The 22,148-nt window shown below is 55.6% G+C and overlaps 1 protein-coding gene across 1 annotated transcript in view; it reads right to left on the bottom strand.

Annotated features, from left to right (window-relative positions):
* The window catches only part of TMEM132B (transmembrane protein 132B), a gene marked incomplete at both ends in the record, with an annotated part of 268,473 nt that extends 263,779 nt beyond the window's left edge, over positions 1-4,694 (bottom strand). The window contains one exon of the mRNA XM_080717433.1: positions 4,628-4,694. Coding sequence (XP_080573559.1) covers positions 4,628-4,694 — 67 coding nt within the window. The remainder of the gene's footprint in view (positions 1-4,627) is intronic.
* Positions 4,695-22,148: the final 17,454 nt, after the last annotated feature.

The raw sequence follows: 22,148 nt of genomic DNA, 5'->3' as shown, positions 1-22,148 counted from the left end.
CTGATCCTTCTCTTGGTAGCTTTGATTGTTACCACGAAGGCCCCGCAGGCCACCCCTTCTCTCCTCTCCCTCTGCCCCAGGGCGCTCACCCTGGCCAACCCCGGCCCTTGGCATGCTCTCTGGCACGGCAGTCTCCCAACTGCAATGAGATCAGTGGGGGAGAAGGTCGGGGCCCATTTTGCCAGTGGGGAGCTGAGGCTCAGAGAGGCCACTATTTCCCCAGTGCTCGACAGAAGCCACAGTTCTACTATGAGCAGTTCCCAATTTGTAAAGGCCAGAAACTACTATGAGATATTTGCAGACCAGATGCCCCCAAAGGCAGCCAGTGGCCCCTCGCGTTTCTCCAAGCACCAAGCCCCCCACCAGCCAAACACCCCAGGGCTCTTGACTGGGGTCACTGGCTGCAGGACTGAAATCCCCCAAAATGGGATTCACACAAAACACAACTCAACGCACATGACACAACCCAACTTGAAATGCATCTTTTAATCATCAGGGACTAAACTGGCCTCAAAATCCAATAAATTGCCACCAAATTCAGCGCCCACGACATAGACAAAGTTGCAGCTAAGAACACTGGCTCAAGGCAACCCTGCTGCTTGTGCCCGTGGCGGCTGTGTGACCCCCTCTAGGCCTCAGGTTCACCACCTGTAAAACAGGCAGACAGAAGTCCCTCCCCACTAGGGGATCCAGGGACTATTCTGAGGCGCACTGACCGGTGAGAAGCAGGCGTGGGCCCAGCGAGGAAGGAGGGGACACTGTCTGCAGACACCTTATTCTGTCGTCGTCGTCCTCCTCCTCCTCCTCCTTCTTTTCTCTCTCTCTCTCTCTCTCTCTCTCTCTCTCTCTCTCTCTGGTACTGGAGATTGGATTAAACCCAGGAGAGCATTCTACTTCTGAGCTATACCCCCAGCCCTTTTTCTTACTTTATTTTATTTGCAAAGAAAGTCTCGCTAGGTTGATGAGAGTCTCACTACTTGCTGAGACTGTCCTCGAACCTGCGATCCTCTTGTCTCGGCCTCCTAAGTACCGGGACTACAGGCGTGTGCCACCCTGCCCGGCCAGCACCTTACTTTTTAACAGAACCACCTGGTCCCTCAAGGGCGCAGAATTCTAAGAGTCCTGATGCTGGAGTGGGCTGCAACCTGTCTGGTTTCTGCAGCCCTAAGCCTTTGCTGGGGTTCATAGATTCACTCGCTAATGAGCTGCAGGGAGGGAGGAAGGGACACGGGTCACAAGGTCACGGGGATGGGGGCACCAGGAGGCAGCCTGGTGATGCCCCCACCTCGGCTGTGACCCGGCTCGTCCAGCAGCAGGACCCCCCGTCACTGCGCCAGGCCGTGTGGGGTGGTGGGTACGGTGCACACCAGCACCCAGGCTGCGGTCCTGATCTGTGGGCCCAGGCAGGTGACTGCGCCCAGAGGACACACCCTCACCTGCCAATGCCAATGGGCAGCGCGCCCACCTGTCGCTGGCCCGGAGGGCCCAGATGCCCCCGCGCCCTGAGGACAACGCGCTTTCTGTCTCTGCAGCTGGCAATGTGCTACCTCAGGAGGTAAGTGGCGGCCATTCACGAGACTCTGGACTCCTCAAGCCGGGTAGAGCCTCCTCAGAGATCACAGAGTGGAGCCCCCAGGGGTCTCCGACCCACCTGCCAATCACTGACTGGCGGACCAGGCTGCACTGATCCCAGGGGCATTCAGCCTCTGAGCTACACCCCCAGCCCTATTTTACTTTTTTGAAACAGGATCTCGCCAAGTTGCTGCGGGACCTCACTAATTTGCTGGGATTAGAGGCTTGCACGCCGCGCCTGGCTTTCATTTATTTACTTTTGGTACTGGGGACTGAAGCCAAGAGCACTCTCTCTGAGCTCTACCTCACCCCCAGCCCTTTGGATCTTTTATGTGAAAACAGGGTCTCTCTAGGTTGCTAAGAGTCTTGCTAAGTTGCTGAGGCTGGCCTCAGCCCTGAAGATCCTCCTACCTGGGCCTCCCAAGTACTGGGATTGCAGGTGTGCACCACCACGCCCACCCCCACGGCACCTTCTGGCTCTAGAAACCAATGGCTGCGGAAGAGCCCGCAGGGCACCGCCGGGTACCAGGGTGCCACCACCTCCCCGCAGGATGGGAGGCGCCGCGTCTGCCGAATCCCACAGCCTAAAAGGAACCGGGCCCTCTCCCTCCTCATTCAATTTAGACCCAGGAGAGAAGAAAAGAGCCGCCCAGCCGCAGAGAACTGGGGGCTCCTCTGGGAGCGGGGCCCCTGGAAGAGCTTTGCTGGCCCAGAGACCACCCGCCCAGACTCAACAAGCGAGGGGTTTCTTTTCTTGCCCCTGGACCGTGGCCACCACGGGCCCATTGTTGGCTCTGAGCACCGGCGGCTCCCAGCATCCGGTGGAAGGAGGGGGCCTGAAGTGATTTACTCTGGGAACCTCCACTGGGCCACCACTAAATCACCAGGGGGGCGACAGGGGCATTTGCATACCACTGGCCGCCTCCCCCATCCCACCCTGAGATCAGAACCAAACACGCCGCTGCCCATCACCACGGCTGCCAGAGACCTGCGTGGGCCACGCAGGACGGAGGGCGCCCAGCCTCGCAAACTGCCCCTCCCGCCCTGCCAGCTCCCGCCCGGGGGCTGCGCACCGCCCACCCAGGTCCATAGACCCCGCGCATAATGGGCCCCACATAATGGGTCCCCTCCGCTTTCCCCCCAGCTGGACCGGCACCACGTCGCTAATTTGCAAAGTCACAGCAGGCGCAAAAGTGGCTTGAACAACGGCCCCCACCCGTCGCTAAGCTGGGGGGTTTGTGCTGAGTCTAACCGAGCGAGTGCGGTTCCATATGCCTCTCCATTTGCCAGGCTGCAAAGAGTCCGCCCACCAGCCTTTACCATGGCAGCGACCCACTCAAGAAGGGGCAGGACGACAGCGCCGACCGTGCTCGCGGGCGGGGGCGCCTCCCGCCTCCCAAACCCCGGCGGCCCCTCCCAGGAGCCCAGAAGTCACGCCAGAAATCCTGCAGGAAAGCCGACCTGCTGACGAGAGCCCACCTGATTTCTCTGAACCCTTCCACCAAGTGTAGGCCGTGCTAAATATCTTGCAGGAATTTCAGCCTCTTTTTTTTTATCTAACACTAAATATAGTTATCAAACTGTCATCTCTTTATATCCCCAGTGGGGACGGGCTGGAGTGGACATCCAATAACCTTGGACACCCAATGACCAGGGACTCTGCCCTGGTGACCTCAGCCGGGACCGTGGGAGGGCAGCAGCCAGCCCCGGGGAGGCGCGCCTCGCCTCCAGAGACCAGGCCTCTGAGCTGCTGCCGGGGACGGGGACCGGGGACTTCGTGTTCCCGGGCACCACCGGGCCGGCAGCTTCTCCGGGAGCTTTCCAAGAGTCACTTAGGAGCGCGTCCGGGCAAACGCTGGCCCCCGCAAAGGGAAAAAATAGGGACAAAACTGCAATGTTCGAGTCTAGGGGATTGTGCACTTTGGGAAACGGGTCTCCGGGCTTCTGCTAAGAGCAAGGCGCCTCCAGCCCGGGGCCAGCCCCTCCCAGGCCACAGGAGCCAGGCGGCGCCCAGAGCTGCTGTCAGCAGAGCCCAGAGCAGCCCAGGGCGGAGGGCCAGCCTCGGGGCAGGGCAGACACACACGACCCCCGGGGCCATCTTCCCGGACACTGAAGGCTTGGTAAACACCTGGGGCCACCCCGGGGCCCCTGCAGAGAAGGCTGCTCACTCTTTTCCCTGTAAACGTGCCCCACATCAGGTGGCACACAGATCTGCTCCTCACCAGACACTGCCCAGAGAGTTACAGCTGTAAAGTTAAAGTTGCGTTCCTCCCGTGGCATCCGGGTGTGTGTGTGTGTGTGTGTGTGTGAGTGTGTGTGTGAGTGTGAGTGTGAGTGATGGTGTGTCAAGGAGATGCCCCCAGCGCAGAGAAGGTATTACTAGCCGCTCCGAGCGGTGGGTCTGGATCCTGAAAGGTCTGGAGACCGAGCTCTCCAGGGCACAGGGAGCGCTGGGCCCTCGCTCCGGGCTCGCCATCCCTCCATCCCTCCCCGGCTCCGCGTGGGGGAAGGGGACCCGCCGTCTTTTAGGATGAGCCTCCTTCTAGAACCAACACGTAGCCGCACGGAGGAGGCAGAACGCTTTCCGAACTCCAGGAGACTGAAAATTCCTTCTCCGGGCCTGAGGTTCTGGGGACGCCGCGCGGGTGGCAGCGGACCAGGCTTCGCGGTCCCAGGGCCCCGCCTGGCCGCCGACCCTCTCCGGCCGCCTTGGGGGTCGGGCCGGTTCCCAGAGGCGAGCAGGGGGCTGGCCTCGCTGCGGGAGACCGCTTGGGGAGGGGGCCGCCGGGGAAAGTGCCGGCGGAGGAGCCCCTCGGCGTGCGGAGGGGACGGGGCGAGCCTCCGGCCCCCCAGGTGTCCTGGGGACGCGGCCCTTGGGGACGGTGGGCAGCGGGCTCCTGGGCGCAGCCACAGCAAAACCCCCGCGGGAACCGGGCGCGGGGCGCAGGGTCTGCGGCCCCCCAGGGTCAGTGGGGCTGGGGGAGGGGGGGCGGCCGGGCCGGGGGCGGCCGGGGCCGGGCAGGGGCCAACTTTGCGCGGCGGGCCGGGGCGTTACCTGGGCAGCGGAGCGCGGCCAGCGCCAGCAGCAGCCCGAGCGGCGGCGCCCGGCCCGGGGGCGGCATGGTCCTCGCGTGGGCGCGGGGCTCCTCCTACGGCGCGGCTCCGGCAGGGCCCGGGCGAGCTGCGCGGCCCATCCCGGCCGCCCCAGCCGAGGAGCGGAGGAGGGCGGGCGGGAGGCGGGCCGGGGCGGGGCCGCCGCCAGCCATAGGCGCCCGCACCTGCCACTCCGCCCGCCCGGCCCGCGCGGGGGTCCCCAGGTAGCCGGGGCGCCCCAGGGCGCGGCGACGGCGGCCCGGGGTCGGGGGTGGGCGGCGGGGGTCCGGGCGGGCCCCGGAATGGGCGGCCACGTCTGGGGAGGAGGTGTCTGCGGGCCAGAGCCGGTCCCGTGACGCGCCTGGCACCCTTGGGTGCCTGCGGGGAGGGAAGGAGGGCGCCCCCGGGGCGGCTCCGTGCCAGTGTCCCGGGCGGGCGGCGGGGGCCCCGGCTCTGAGGGCGCCCACAGGAGCGCGTGGGGACCGCTTATGGAGGGGCCGCCCAGCTGCGGACAGGCTTCTCTCTGCAGAGCCCTGGGGTCAGGCGCGGGGTGGGCGCGGAGCCGGGCCTGGGGGGCGCCGTGGCCGCCCTTTGCCCTGTAGTGAGCAGGGCCAGGCCAGAGTGGGGGACAGGTCAGAAAACACTGGGCTCCTGAGCGCCTGGCCCCGGCCCTGGCAGCAGGCTGGGTCAGCAGGGGGCTCCTCCCCCAGCACCAAGGACAGGGGTGTGGGCACTGAGTGCGGGGCGGGCCCCTTGCTCTCCCCGGGCCATCAACAAACCCTTGGCTCCCCAGAAATGCAGGAGAAACTTCACCAGTGCTCAGCGAGGCAGTGAAGGAACGGGCTCTGGGCTGACAGCCCCCGCTGGACCCTTCCCTGAGACTCAGTTTCCCCACCTAAGAAGGGGAAGCCATTGTAGCCTGGACCTGGTCCCCCACCCACCCACCCAGCATGCCGCAGATGAATCCCCAGCCCGGGAATGAGCTCCTCTGAAGGCCTGGGCCGTGGACGTTGGCTGCCCAGCATTATAGCCATTATTATTGTTATCTGGCTCCCCTCTGCGGGCCCAGGGCGTTCATCAGAACGATCCTCCAACTCTCCCCAGCGCTGCTCCAGAGGGGGACCGACACCTGCTTCATTCCTGTGACAAGCTCATTAGCAGAGGCAGACTCAGCTCTCCTAGGTAAAGGCAGGAAGAGCCAGGGCAGGCGGCCAGTCTCCAGCCCAGGTTAATTGCGAGGCACAGAGGGATTCTCCTGGCCTGGAACAGCCGCCCCTTCCGTGGTGCCCGCCTGGCCAAAGCCCCCTTCCAGCTCCGGGCCAAGGCCTGCCGTGGCTGGACAACGGGGTGGGAGGTCTCCCTGCATCTGGGGGGCTGCCGAGGCCTCTCTCTGACTGTTTTCCCAGCCAGGAGGACTCTGGGGCCCTGCACAGCCTCTCTGTTCTCTACCACCTGCTGTGTGTCCGGCTGTGGGGGTGAGGGGAGCCGCGGGCCTTCTAGGAATGGGTACACAGCTGATCGTGTTGCTAGGGGACCGCCACGGTGGGACGAAGGCCAGGGTGTCCCGCCAAGGTGAACTCTGCAGGTGGCCGGGTTGGTGAGAGATGGGAGCGGTGGGCAAACAGGCCATCCCTGGCGTAGTGGGGTACACTGGGGGGTTGCCGTGCATCTGTCCAGCAAGACCACAAGCCAAGGGTCCTAGGGCCCGCTCCTGGATCACCAGCCCCTCTACACACCCCCTGCTCCGGCCAGCCCACCAAGCCCCACACGGCTTGTGCAAGTCTCCTGGTTGGTTTAGGATTTCTGCATACTAGCCAGGCCCCTGGGCCTAAATCTCTACTGGGTATCTGAGCAGGAAAATAAAAGCCTTCCTAGATTCTGAAGGACTTAGGGAAGGCAAGGGGCTGGCAGGGGTGGCCAAAAGACCCCAGGGCTCGCAGAACCCTCCTGACACCCCGATCCTCTCCGCAAACCCAGACTCTCGCCCCCAGGCTTGTTTTTATAGTATGGGGCAAGATTCTAAGGATTACACAGCCCAAAGTCGGGCCCTGGCACAGCTGTGGAAACTGAGGCCAGACATGGCGCCCTTTCCTGGTTCTGTCGGCGTGGGGGGGCAGATCCTGGAGCCCGCCACCCCCACCTGGCAGGTGGCGGTCCCTGGCGGGTCCCTGGCGGGCCTGCGCGCCCCGGTCGGCTCCCACCCGGCCACTGCCTGCCGGGCTGCGGGCGAAGAGCAACAGTGCCATCTCGTGGCCGTCCCCGACACTGCAGGCCTGGCCCGCAGCAGCGCCCGCACCGCACCGACCCAGACCCGCCAGCGAACTGAACCGGGAGAAAGCGAGAATTCCCTGCCAATGGAGCACTTCCAGAAGTCAGTTACTCCGTGTGTGAACCCGCGATGGAGGGAAGGAGGTTTCTCTTTCTGCCGACCTTCCTGGGAGCCCAGAGCCGCCAAGCCCCGTCCCTCCCGCTTCATCCCCTGCAGAGCTCACACAGCCCTTCCTGCTGGTCTCCTGCACTGCGGTGCAGCCAGGATGTCCACTGTGCTGTCACAAAGGGAATGTCCAGCAATGCTGGATGCATGCAGGGATGGAGGGACAAGTGGGTGGGTGGATAGATGGACATACAGATGGATGGATGGATGGATGGATGGATATACAGATGGATGGATGGATATACGGATGGATGATGGATGGATGGATGGATGGATGGATGAATATACAGATGGATGGATATACGGATGGATGATAGATGGATGGATGGATGGATGGATGGATATACAGATGGATGCATCAACACATGGATGAATGGACAGATGGATGGATATATGGATGGATGGATAGATTGATGGATGGATGGATGGATGGATGGATGGATGGATGGATATATGGATGGATGAATACATGGATGGATGGATGGATGGATGGATGGATGGATGGATATACGGATGGATGGATGGATATACGGATGAGTGGATGGATATACAGATGGATGGATGGATGGATATACAGATGGATGGATATACGGATGGATGGATATATGGATGGTTGCATCAATACATGGATGGATGGGACTCAGGGCTGAACAACAGATGAGGTACTGAGTCCTGACAAGATGGCACAACCCTTGACCAGCCTGTGAAAATTGAGACCAGACAGGAGCTGAACCCCCTTTCGGATCCACCACCTTTCTTCCTGGCAGCTTGTCGAGCGAGGGTGTGCCCGACTGGAAGGGCCGTGCAGCCTCTGGTGTCCACGGGTGACACCCTTGAGCCCCCCATGCTGTTCCCGCTAACAGACTGCACTGCCCCAACACCGCCGTCTGTACGTCCACTGCTTACGGCAAACAGCAGCCTGGGTGACAAAGGCAGGCTCAAAGGACAGCCACGTGTGCTTACCAGTCAACAAAACAACTTGAACGTAAGTGCAAAGGTAGAAAAAGACAGAAAATTCTACTTCCTTTGTACTGTCTTTATGAGGGTGAAATTACTTTCCAAATTATGTGTTCTTGGCAGCAACTGGAAGATACAGTGAGTGAAAAACCACATCCCTAGCCCCGAAGAGGTAAATGTTTCTACTGCTTCCATGGTTCCCGCTCTCTTCTCCCTGCAGACTCTATATTTTTATTAAAAATTGCTTCACATAGCCGGGCGTGGTGGCGCACACTTGTCATCCCAGTACTTGGGAGGCCGAGACAGGAGGATCGCAGGTTCGTGGCCAGCCTCAGCTACTTAGCGTGGTCCTCCGCAACTGAGACCCTGTTCCCAAATCAAAATTAGAGCCAGGATGTAGGTCCGAGGTATAACGCCCCTGGGTTCAACCCCTAGTACCGCGAAAAAAAAAAATTTGCTTCACATGAGCGCGATGTTGTGGCCCAACCGTCATCTCGGCACTTGAGAGGGAGAATGAGACAGGAGGATCCCAGGTTCAAGGACAGCCTACGCAATTTAGTGGGGCCCTCGGCAACACAGCAAGACCCTGTTTCCAAATAGAAGGCTGGGAGTATGGCTCAGAGGCAGAATGCCCCTAGGTCAGTCCCCAGTACAAAGAAAAAACATTGTTTCACATGCTGTGCGCTGTTTTAAGTTGTTTTTCGTACTTACAGATCCTAAGTAATCTCTCCACCACATGTAAATATTTTTCTGTGACAATTTTGCATGGTGTAATTCTGTCATCAGAAAGGCCATAATTTGTTTAGCCAGTTTTTATGCTGCTGAACTTTTAAAGTCCCTTACGGATTTTCACTGTTTTAAAAACAACAGTCTTGCTGGGTATGGCGGCATACACTTATAATCCCAGTACTTGGGAGGCTGAGACATGAGGACCGCAGGTTCGTGGCCAGTCTCAGCAAGTAGCGAGACTTATCAAGACCCCGTTTCAAGACAAAAATAAAAAATCAGGCTGAGGGTATAGCTTAGAGTTGAAATGCCCCTGGGTTCAATCCCCAGTAACAAAAAAAAAACAAAAAAATAAAATAAAAAAAAAAACGTAACAGTCTTTGATTTGCGATGTGGTTCCGTGGTAAAGTGCTTTCCTAGCATGAGGCTCTGGATTCATCCCTGGAGCACCAAGAATTTTTTAAAACTTTTTTTTAAATGGTCTTAAAACCAGACATGGTAGCACACGGTTGTAATCCCAGCATTCGGGAGGCTGAGACAGGAGGATCGTGGTTCATGGCCAGCCTCGGCTACTTACTGAGGCCCTCTGCAACTCAGTGAGACCCTGTTTCCAAATAAAGAAGAAAAAATAGAGCTGAGGTTGTAACTCAGAAGTAGAATGCCCCTGGATTCTATCCCCAGTACTGTAAAATAATAACAACAACAATGTCTTGTTCAAGCTGTTACCCCGTTTTATTAGTTCTTTAGAGAATAAGGAACGAATAGCCCACCAAAGGTTTTGCTAAATTGCTGAGGCTATCCTCAGACCTGCAATCCTCCTGTCTCAGCCTCCCAAGATTGCAGACCCGTCTCACCAGGCCCAACCACGCTAGTCATGTAATATTTAATCCAGGGCACTGGTGGCGCCTGCACCTCCCCTAGCTGTGCGGGGGCGCTTTTCGGAGTTTGGCTTTGCCCCTCTACCTGGCTCTTTTTCTTGACCTTTGTGTACTTTTAAATATTTTTCTTTTATATAGTCATTTCTCTTGAAAATGGTATTTGTTCTCCAGTCTTTGTTTAGGAGCGCTTCCCGCGGGGGATCACAGAGCATTTAGCATCGCACCAGGACTCCTGCTCATTAGCTTCTCGGGTTTGCAAGGCGAGGAGGGAGCACGGGTGGAGCAGGTGGAGGGAGCACAGGTAGAGGGAGCGCAGGCGGAGGGAGCACAGGCGGAGGGAGGCAGAGGGAGGCGGAGCCTCGCTGGTAAAGGCAGGTTTGGGGAAACACTCAGAGGACAGCCATGTGCTTTCCAGACAACAAATGTACGTGGAGCTTCAGTTCAAAGGTAGAAAAATACAGAAATTTTATTTCTTTTATACCATCTTTATGACCCAGAGGTTTCTTCTCTTCTGGAACTACAGGGCTCAGAATAGTGTTGGTTGGTTTTTTGGTTTTTTGTTGTTTTTTGTGTGTGTGGGTCTGGTGATGGATCCTGGGGCATTCGACCTCCAAGCTACACCCCCTGCCCTATTTTTTAGTCTTTATTTTGAAACAGGGTCTCACTAATTGCAGAGGGCCTCACTAAGTAGCTGAGGCTGTTGGCGAACCGTAATCCTCCAGTCTCAGCCTACTGAATGCTGGGATTTTTGTTTTGTTTTTTGTTTTTTGTTTTTTTAAACTGGGGATGGAACCCAGGGGCATTTTCTCTCTTAGCTAGACCCTCAACTTTATTTTATATTTTATTTGGAAACAGGGTCTTACGAAATTGCCAAGGGTCTCGATAAGCAGCTGAGGCTGGCTGCAAACCTGCAATCGTCCTGTCTCAGCCTCCAAGTCCTGGGAAGACAGGCGTGCACCACCATCCTCAACTAGATTTTTTTCCCCCCAGTATTGGGAATGGAACCCAGGGCCATTCTACTTCCAAGCAACATTCCCAGTCCTATGTGTGTGTGTGTGTGTGTGGTACTGGGGTTCCTGGAAACCCTTCTACCCCCAGGCTACACTCCCAGACCATATATATATATATTTTTTTTTTTTTTAATTTGGAAACAGGGTCTCTTAAGCGAGCACGACTGGCTTCGAACTTATGCAATCTTCCTGTCTCTGCCTCCCAAGCATGGGGATTACAAGTGTGCGCCACCACGCCCAGCCCCAGTCCTATTTTTTATTCTTTATTTTGAAACAGGGTCTCACTGAGTTGCAAAGGGCCTCACTAAGTAGCTGAGGCTGGCCGCGAACTACAATCCTCCTGTCTCAGCCTCCCAAATGCTGAGATTGCAATCGTGAGCTACCACGCCCGACTTTGACTCGATTTTTCTAATGACAAAAAATTGAGTCAAATGGAACTCAGTGGCACACATAACCAGAGTCCATGTTTTCAAGGTGTGGCTAGTCCCAAAGGCTCTTATTAAATGCATAAAAAAAAGCATGTGAACTGCAAACTAATAAATAGAACAAGCAGGTTGGAGGTCTCAGACGGCAGCAGGGTGGCCGTGGGAAGTCTCAGCCATGGCTCCGCGGGTCCTGAGGACCGCCCGCTGACCAGTATCCCTCCTCAAAAGCAGGTCACCCGGACGTGGCGTGAGGGCGCCCGCCACCACGGTGCACCATGCGGAAGGAGGCCTTCGCTGGCCCTGCAGCAGATTCTAGAAACACCTGTGAGTCTCTGGGTTAAGGATCCTCACATCACTGACACCCCAAGACACACAGGGACACGTCAGGACACCCCGGCACACATGAGCTCACGGGCCAGGCAGCTTCAGATGCCCTTCCAGAGGCCAGTCCTGTCCTCTGCCCACCAAAGCCACCACCTCAGGGGCCGGGCATAGGTCACCAAAGGAGGGACAACAGGGTCACAGGGCACGAGACATCCTTCCAGGCCAACTCCTAGAAAACTCCATGGACAGAGGAGGCACTCGAGCTCCAGGTGGGCCTCCCCAGGGCCAGAAAATTGGCAAGTCACCCAGGTGGGGCCCAAGTCTATGGACACAGGACAAGGAGACCAGAGACCTGACTCTGGGCAGAACCTGGCCTGGACCTCCATCCTTAGGCCTCGCCTCCCGCTCAGGACCAGATTCACTCGGAGAATGAGCTTGGCCCAAGGGGTCAGAGCCTGACCCTGGGGTCGGTCCTCTCCCAACCAGGTGCCAGCCCAGCTCAGACCCTCCCGACCCTCCCTTCTGGAGCCCTTGAACAGCAGAGGGCCGCTGTGGCCGCCTGGCTGGGTGATGCTGGGCTGGAGAGGAGCCGTGTCCCGGGCATGCCTGGGGCACACGCCTGCTCAGCTCAGCAAAGAGTCTCTGTCCTCCCTCAAATGGCCTTCACTGCATCACGCACACCTGTGGGGATTCGCCCCTTTCTGTTCTGGGCATAGTTGACAAAGAGACATACAGCCGGGGCATGTTAGGCCTTGAAACCGCAGGACATCTCTGCTCCCCCCCCCCTTTAAAAATGCAAAGAACAGCCGGGTGTGGTGTCACACACTTGTGATCCCAGTGCTTGGGAGGCTGAGACAGGAGGATTGCACAGGTTTGAAGCTAGCCTCAGCTACTTACTGAGATCCTGTTTCCAAATAAAGTATAAAATAGATCTGGGAGTATAGCCCAGAGGTAGAAAAGACCCTGGGTTCCACGCCCAGTACAAAAAATAAAATAAAATTTAAAAAATGCGAAACCCGCCCAGTGTGCTGGCCCAGGCCTGCCATCCCAGCACTTGGGAGGCGGACACAGGAGGATCGGAGGTTTGAAACTAGCCTCAGCAACTCAGTGAGGCGTCCATCAACTTAGTGAGACCCTGTTTCCAAATAAAAAATATGTTGGACTGGAGGTGTAGCTCAGAGGTAGAATTCCCTTGGGTTCAATCCCCAGTACTGAAAAGAAAGGTAGGTAGGTAAGTAGGAAAGAAGGGAGGGAGGGAGGAGAAAGGAAAAGAAGGAAAGAGAGCTGTCTCTGCTCATCCCAAAGCTACAGCCTCGGCGGCGAGGGAGGAGTCCGCACAGCTCATGGCCTCGAGCTAGCACTGGGGAGAATGGAGAGGACCCGGGCTCTGCACCAGGCACCCGTGGGGTCTCTCCACCGGGCCTGCTCACACGTCTCCAGGGTCCCCTCAGAATGCAGCTGAAAACAGCCAGGTTTTGAGGTTCCTACTCTATGCCAGGGTCACCCAGGAGCGACTTGAGCGATTGGCTTCATCAACAGGCATCTGATCTGGCCTCATTCTGCGCACAAGAGGAGGAGGCCCAGAGAGGCGAAGCAAGTGGATATGGTCACACAGCTCCAGAGAGCACTCCTCTCTCTTTTGGCCATGGCTCTCGGCTTCTCCAGTTGGTGCCTAGACCTGGAGGTGATGCTCTAAGTGGGATGGAGGCTGGGGCAGGCCCTGCGTCACAGCTGCCCAGCCGGGCCACCAGCAAGGGCCTCCAGGCACCGCAGCAGGAGCCTTCTGTCCCTGTGGAAGCCAGGCCTGGCTCCCAGCTCTTGGGGAAAGTGCCTGCAGCTAAGAGGAGAGGCTGTAAACACTAAATATAACTGCTTGAAGCAGCCTGACAGCTCGCAGCAGAAGGAAGTCGTGTTACATAACGAGTTGTGGGGATGGAAGATTTGAGCCTCCTCAAGCAGAGATCAAGTAAACGCGGTTCTCCTGGAGCCTCGCTCATACCGGATCGCAGCCTTCGCGAGCCTGTGCTGGGAGAAGGCTCCATTGTAGGCACTGGGGACACAGCAAAGATGAGGCCGCGACCCAGGTGGTGAAGCCAGCCTGGTGCTGGGGGCCCGGCTGTCAACCGCACAGGCAGGCCAAGCCTGTGGCAGGTCAGGAAGGAAGCACAACCCAGTCGAACAAGTCGAGGGGGATGTTCATAGCACAGGGGGGTGGTTCTAGGCAGGGGAGGGAATCGAAGAGGTGACATCTGAGTACTTATGACAGCGAAGGGACGCAGGCAGGGGAGGGGACAGTCCTTCAGGAGCAGGGGCAGAAAGTACAAAGGCCGAGAGGCAGGGTCAGGCCAGCCCCTTAAAAAGGTCCAAAGGAGCCAGGCGTGGTGGCGCACACTTGTAATCTCAGCATTCGGAAGGTAAAGACCAGAGGATCGCGGTTTGCAGACACCCTCAGCTACTTAGCGAGGCACTTCGCAACTCGGTAAGACCCTGTTTCAAAAATAAAAAGACTAAAAAATAGGACTTGGGATGTAGCTTGGAGGTACAATGGCCCTGGGTTCCATTCCCAGTACTGCAAAAAAAAAAAAAAAAAGGTTCAAACAAAGGAGACACGGCAAGGACAGGGGCTTGGTAGAAATGGTCGGCAGAACCACCCAAAAAACCACTCGTGGCAACCAAAAACATACCCGGCAGCTGCCAGCAAACATAAAGCGCTCTGGAGCTGGGTAGGGAACCTGGCTTCAGGTGGGGACGAAGACTGAGGGACGCACGAGCAGGCTCATCCTTTCATATCTGCCCGGCATTGTGGTGCACGCTTTTAATCCCAGTACTGGGGAGACCGAGACAGGAGGCCTGCAGGCTCCAGGCCAGCCTCAGCAATTCCATGCATGCTTTGGTAGGCAGAATCTAAATAAGAACCAGGCTTCTGAACGCAATGATGTCATAATAGTGTGCAGACAACTTGGAGAAAGGCAGGTTTTTCTGGGTGACCCCTGAGAAGACACCAGGCTCATTCTGAGCTCAGATGTGAAGTGCGAGGGGTTCAAAGCTAGAACAGCCTCCTCTGGTGGCTTTGAAGATGGAAAGGCTGAGAAGAGCGAGGGCGGCCTCTGTGAGGGAAGAGCGGCCCCAGTCACAGCCAGCTGGAAACCAGCTCATCCCTCCACCCTGGACCTGAGCGTGGAGCAGAGCCCGTGTGCCAGCCGGGGACATGGCCCAGCTGGGAGCCCCAGGCAGAGCCCCAGGCCTGGGCCCCTGTCCACCAGCATTCTCACAGCTATAACCTAAAGGCCTGGCCATGTAACTAAGAGGAAATTTTCTTTTCTTACAGTTTCAGGGTTAGACCATGTGAGGCCGGGGACTGCGGGTCTCAGGTCATGGCAGCGGGAGGTGAGGAGAGGGAGAGTGCACGAGCTGAGCTCTTCACATCATGGAGGCCTAAGCAAGAGAGCAGGGACAGGAGGAGGCAGAGAGAATCCCCAGGCCGCACCCCAGGGGCCAGGTGAATCCATCACAACAAATTTACCCACTGCTGGGATTACAACCCTCATGACTCAGTTACACCAGCTCAAACTCTTTAGAGGACATTTTATTTTATTTATTTATTTATTTATTTATTTATTTATTTATTTTTGGTGGTACTGGGGGTGGAACCCAGAGGCTTTCTACCTCCGGGCTATACTCCCAGATCTATTTTTTTATACTTTATTTGGAAACAGGGTCTCACTAAGTTGCTGAGAGCCTCACTAAGTAGCTGAGGCTGGCTTCGAACCTGTGCGATCCTCCCATCTCAGCCTCCCAAGCGTGGGGATTACAAGCATGCACCGCCACGCCCGGCTTTAGGGGACATTTTAAATCTAACTATAACAACCCCCCAGTTTGCAAGATTGCACACTCACAAATGGCGGTTTCAAGCTGCCGAGTTTGGGATCACTTGTTACACAGCCACAGAAAACCGATTCACACTCGTAACATTCCTGAAGACCTACTGCACGTGCAAGACGGATGAGCTTTCTGTTCATGTGGAGCATATGTTCAAACTGGGGACAGTGGGTAAGAAAGAGACGAGGGATGAAGACCTAACAAGGCCACGCGGCCGTGTGTGCCCAGAGCCCCGCCCCAACCCTCGCGCACTGGCTTCTTCCCAGAGAATCAGCTTAGAGACCTTCACTCACACACACACCATCGTCTATCTACCCACCGCGTACCTTCACGCCTGACCCTTGCAAATCATTGGCTTACTCATTTAATTGGTAATGGCGCATTCGCCCCACTGGGACACCCGCTCCCATCCCATCCCCACCGGTCTCCCCTCACGCTTTCCCAGCCCCGGGAAGATGCTGGATAAACATCCGCTGGCAGAACGATTGGAAAATTCCTCTGATCGGTCGTGGTTGTTTTTATTTCTTCCACAGGGGGAAGAGACAGCCGCGAACACGGAATAATTCATAGAAAAATGAAAATCCTAAGCAAGAGCGAGACGGCCATTTGCATAATGGCGAGCATCTGCCTCTTAATATAATTCCACCTCCAAAGTTAAGCGGTAGCTATTCAAATGCAGCCAGGCCCCGTGAAAGGGCTCCGGCAAACAGAAGCAGCAGCCGTCCCGAGGGGGACCAAGTCCTCGGCAGTTGTTCCACCTCCATCACAGAACGGTCTCTGCTCTCCCGTCTAGAATTTGCCAGTCATTCCAAACACCCACGGCCTAACCCAACCCCATCCCCAACTTCCTTCCCCCTCGCCACATCACTCTCTCCCGCAGCCCTCTCTGGCCAGTGATATGAAATAGGAAGAGGTCTACAGATTCTCTCTGCCCACCTGCAGAAACGAGCAGGGGTCACATGTGCCTGCCGACACCCTTTGTTCTGGCTTTGGGGCTAGTCTTGCTGGCTGGAGTCACAGCAGCCATCTTGAGAACATGGAAAAGTCAAGGGGCTCTCGGGGATTTGAGATCTTCACACCACTGACCAGCTTTATCATCACCCAGAGATAACCGCGTCTAGAATTCCTGACATTTGAGAAAGAGAAATCCTTGTGAAGAAAACATCAGTGTGTGTGCCAGCCAACGTTCTCATTGCTGTGACTCAGAGTCCCTGATGACCACACTTAGAGGAAGGGTGATTTGCTCACAGTTCTGGAGATTTCAGAGGAGACTCGGACATGGCGGGGAAAAGCACTCTACTCACACATCGTGGAGACCAGAAGCAGAGAGAGAGAAGGGGGTCAGGGGACATAGATATGGTCCCCAAGGCCAAACCCCCATGACCTGCTTCCTCAGCAGCCAAGCCCCACCTCCATCATGGCCGCCTGTCTACAGCACAAGCAGAGGGCATTCAAAACCCATACCACCCGTTGTCTGCAACAAAAACATTTCCTATTGATATGCCAGCAGTACGGTACAGGCAGCTCCACATAGGTGAACAAAATTTTGTCTTTGACCAAAGCAATCAAATATGATCTCACCTCATCACAACGCCCCAAGAGTTTAATGGACAAGACTTCAGACCCACTTGTCAGATGAGAAATCTGAGTCTCAGGGAAGTTAAGTGACACACATCCTATGAAACCTGAAACTCAAACCAGGCATGGAAGTGCACTCCTGTAATCCCAGGACTTGGGAGGCTAAGACAGGAGGATCCCGGGTTCAAGGACAGCCTCAGAAAGTAGTGAGATTCTCATCAACCTAGCAAGACCCTGTTTTCCAATAAGAAATTTAAAAAATTGTTATGGGGGTGTAGCTCAGAGGTAGAATGCTTCTAGGTTCAATTCTCAGGACAACGACGACGATGAAGGGGAGGGGGAGGAGGAAAGAGGGAGAGGGAGAGAGGGAGAAGAAGAGAAAGAGAGAGATAGAGATAGATAGATAGATAGATAGATAGAATATGAATGATGAACAAACAAATGGACCTGAGACTAGGAACTAAAACCTGGACTTTCAAATTCCTGGTCCAACACACAGGAAGAAACAAGAACCCAAGCTGTAAGATGGGGGTCTCTGGAGCAGCTCAAATAAGTCTACAAAGAAGACTCCCATCGTATATCTCTGCTTTAGGCTAAGAGAAAACTGCGGTTGCCCACTTAGAAACACAGGACCAAGCATCCCAGACCCAAAAGAGAACTGTGGTCAAAGCAAGGCTGCCCATCAGCCAAAAGAAATTCCAAAATAACCCAGCGTCCGTATTTGCCGTCTTGAACACCATCTCGACGACACACAGCCCGCAGAGTTCCAGCAACTCACGGCTCTGAAGGTTCCAGTCCCGGAGCAGGTGGCCCCAGGGTTTGGGGGAGCGCAGGTTCAAGGACAGTCTCAGCAATCTAGTGAGACCCTGTTTCCAAATAAGAAATGAAATCAGATGTACCATGCCTCTGGGTTCAATTCCCAGTACCCCCCACACACACAAGTCTATTTACTTCAGCTACGGGGTGATGGGACTGAAAATCAAAACAGGTGAACTGTGCAGGTTATGGGGTGACTCTGGCCGGATTCACAGCCCGGCTGAGCTTCCGGGGGTGGGGGGGGCAGTCGGCAGGATGCTGAAGCTGAGAACTGAGACGTGGGTGAATTCCGAGGATGCTGAGACTCTTGAGGCCCGGGTCACTCTGAGCCCCGCTGCCAAGGGAGGTGGCCTGCTGTGTCTCAGGAGACTCACGCTCCCCTCCCTGCAAATGGTGGTCGGCTCACCTGGGCAGCTGTGGGCACAGAGACCCAGGCTCCCATACACCCACACTGCTCCTGACGAGCAGCAGACCCCCAAACAGACTCAAACTCAGCCCTGGCGTCTACCACGGCCTAGGATGAAACCACGTCTACAGTAAGACAGCAAGATTTTGTAGTTTGGGGGAGATTTTTCTGTGGGGGTGCTGGGAATTGAACCGACGGATGCTCTGCCTCAGACCTACACTCCCAACCCTATTTTATTTCTTATTTAGAAACAGGGTCTCACCAGGGTGCTGAGAGCCTAAGTTGCCAAGGCTGGCTTTGAACCTGCGACCCTCCTGTCTCGGTCTCCCAAGTACTGGGATGACAAGCGTCTGTGGCTTGGGGGAATTTTGTTTGTTGGGTGCTCAGGGTTGAGCTCAGGGGCATTCTGCCCCAGAGCTACACCCCCAGCCCTGATTTTGAAAGGAGATCTTGCTAACTGGCTGAGGGGCTTGCTAAATTGACGCGGCTGGCTTCTATGATTCTCCCTTTCAAGGGCTCCCTGGGGCTCTGTAGCTCACTTCCAAGGGCTTCCTGGGGCTGCTGGGATCTGACCACACCTGTCCCCGGTTGGTAGCCAAGACCTTGGCAGACAACGCCATCTTGAACAGGTATCTCGAGCTGACCCAGATGAGGCTGCGATCGCATGTCGTCACTAGTAAGGAGCAGCTGGGCCTTGAGCACAGCCTGCCATCAACTCCAATCCGTCCCGCTGAAAGACAAGCCACTAGGGTTGGGGTGGGGGGCGGCGGGCTCGGCCCCGGCCTGTGGCTTACCTTGGCTCCTCTCCCGGAGCCAAAGGAACTTAGGAGACACAGCGCTTAACAGAGGGAGACGGGGAAGGCGCAGGACTTCCGCAAGCAGGAGGTCTCCCAAGGGTCGCTGCTCCCCGGCGCTCCTGCCGGACCCTGGCCACCGCTCAGGAAGCACCACCACACCCCTGGTGCTACTCCCGCCAAGCGTGCGAGTCCACCTCGCCTCTCACCACTGAACTGCCCCCGAACACCAGCTTATATAGCACGGCAACTTCCCTGATTGGCCCTTAGCTCTAGGCCCTGATTGGCCCTTAGATCTGAGCCCTGATTGGTCTTTAGATCTGAGTTCTGATTGGTCCTAAGATCTTGGTCTTCATTGGCCCATTTTCAATCCCTCTTTGGAAGCCCTGATCAGCCTTAACCTAGAAGTCGGATAGAGCTGCTTTCCCCGCCCTTACTCGGCTCTGCCCTTTATCTTTTATCACCGCCATCTGGAAGGGCTTGAACTAGCAGCTCAGACCCAAATGGATGCTCTAATGGGAGTTATGAGCAGAGATACTCTGAGAGGGAGATAGGAAGAGACATACACAGCAAGGGAGACGGGGAAAGGAGGGGAGGCAGAGGACAAAGGGAGAGGAGGAGGATCATCACAGGAATATTTTGTTAGTGGGATCCAGGTGAGAGCCCTCCGCAGGTCATACTGGCAAAGCAAAGGATCTTTGTTCTCTGCCGCTGCCCATGGGGCTGAGGATGGCCACCTGAGATGCCGCTGTGATCTGACTCCTTGACAAGCCAGAGAAAATTGCCCTCATACCCCTACCTCTAAAACACATTCAGAGAAGCCGGGCATGGCGGCACGTGCTTATCACCCCAGTCCTTGGGAGGCTGAGACAGGAGGATCGCAGGTTCACCACCAGCCTCAGCTACTTAGTGAGGCCCTCTGCAACTTGAGGCGCTGTTTCCAAATAAAGAATGAAAAACAGGGCTGGGGTGTAGCTCAGAGGTAGAATGCCCCTGGGTTCCATCCCCAGTACCACAAAAGAAAGGGAAAATACATTCAGAAGAGTCAGGACAGTCACCCAGGGGAGAGCCCCTGCATGCCACACCTGAGGCCCTGGGTTTGATCCCTAGCACTACAAAAAAAAAAAAAAAAATCCCCAGCACAAAAAAATTAAATAGATATGTATATAGTACATATGTAACATGAAATATATAATATGCAAATGTACAAAAACATAATACATATACTTTTGTTCACCTTTTTAAATATAATCTTAGCTGAATATTTGGGGGAAATACGGGGGATTGACCCCCAGAGCATTCTACCCCCACTCCTATTTTTATTCTTTATTTTGAAACAGGGGTTCACTGAGTTGCTAAGGGCCTAAGTAGCTGAGGCTGTCCGCAAACCACGATCCTCCTGTCTCAGCCTCCCGAATGCTGGGATTATGAGTGTGTGCCCCCACACCCGGCGACCTGAACTATCAGTAATAATTTACCCTGCTGAGGTGTGCTCTTCACCAAGTAAAACATTTTCAGTTCCACCCTCGAATGTTTGGGTTTTTTTTCCAAACTTGGCCTTCTGTATAATGCAGAGGCCGCTCCCCTCCCCACGGGCCAGGGACAGAGAAGGCTGGACCCCAGGAGCTGGCCGAGGCTGGAGCTGGATGAGGCTGGCGCTGTGCTCACAGAGACCATGTTCCCGCGCCCAGTTCCAGCATCTCGCTACAATTACATAACGCTAATTGCCAGCTTTGTGTTCTATTTGGCAACTGTTAAAGTAATTGAACAAAATACAACTAATGAACAATTATAATGAAGTTCATAACTAGGTCCTTGAAACACTTGATATGGAAAACATTTCCGATGCTTTTTAAAAGCTGTTTTCATAGTCAGGTGCCTTTGTGCACACCTGGAATCCCAGTTTTGGGGCGGCTGAGATGGGAGGATGGCAGGCTCGAGGCCGGCCTCAGCGACTTAGTGAGCCCCTATTTTTAAAAATTAATTTAAAGCCGGGCATGGTTGCGCGCGCTTATAACCCCAGCATTTGGGAGGCTGAGACAGGAGGATGGCAGTTCAAGGACAGCCTCCACTAATAGTGAGGCCCTCTGCAGCTCAGTGAGACAAAATAAAGAATGAAAAATAGGGCTGGGGATGTAGCTCAGAGGTAGAATGCCCCTGAGTTTCATCCCCAGTATCGAAAAAAAATAATTTAAAAATATGAGCCAGGTATGAGAATGGACGCCTGTCATCCCAGCACTGGGGAGGCTGAGACGAGAGGACCGTGGGTTCAAGGCCAGCATCAGCAACTTAGCAACGCTCTCAGCAACTTCAAGGAACTTCCCCCTTTTTTGTGGAACTGGAGATTGAACCCAGAGGCATTCTACCTCCAAGCTACACCCCAACCCTATTTTTTATTTTATTTTTTATTTATCTATTTATTTATTTTGGGTGGCACTAGGGGTGGAACCCAGAGGCTTTCTACCTCCGGGCTATACTCCCAGACCCATTTTATACTTTATTTGGAAACAGGGTCTCACTAAGTTGCTGAGAGCCTCACTCAGTAGCTGAGGCTGGCTTCGAACCTGCGCGATCCTCCTGTCTCAGCCTCCCAAGCGCGGGGATTACAAGCGTGCACCACCACGCCTAGCCAACCCTATTTTTTAATATATATTCTTTATTTTGAAACAGGGTTTCACTAAGTTGCAGAAGACTTCACTAAGTAGCTGAGGCTGTCCGAGAACCTACACTCCTCCTGTCTCAGCCTCCCAAGTACTGGGATTACAAGCGTGCGCCACCACGCCCGGCTATGAAACCCTTTTTGAAAATACAAACTAAACTTGGGTTGAGGGTGCAGCTCGGAGTAAAATACCCCTGGGCTCAATCCATGTTACGAGAGAGAGAGAGAGAGAGAATGGAACTCCAAACTTTATGTCACTGCATCTTGGAGAAGGCTAGCTAACTCATAACCTAAAAATAAACCTAGAGTCTGAAGATGGAATATTAAAAATGACACTGTCACCTTGACAGAGTGGCTAATAAGGCCACCGTGGACAGGAGCCATCCATCACGGCGCTGCCTTCCACCGCGGGGACTGAGGGACACGCCAACAGGGAGACCAGAGGAGAAGCCGGGGCCGCCGGGGCGGGAACCCCAGCCGGCCCGCACCCGCAGACACGGAGCCCAGCAGCCGGCAGGACTGGCCCCCGCGGATCCCATTTGCAGGGTCCACCCCGCGCGCACGGCGTGATAGAACTGTCACAGCGTGGCCATTCGT

The sequence above is a fragment of the Muscardinus avellanarius genome (genome assembly GCF_963383645.1).
Source record: "Muscardinus avellanarius genome assembly, chromosome: 21".
Lineage (NCBI taxonomy): Eukaryota > Metazoa > Chordata > Mammalia > Rodentia > Gliridae > Muscardinus > Muscardinus avellanarius.
Note: the sequence above shows the minus strand (reverse complement) of the source record. Positions and strands in the feature narration are given on the sequence as shown.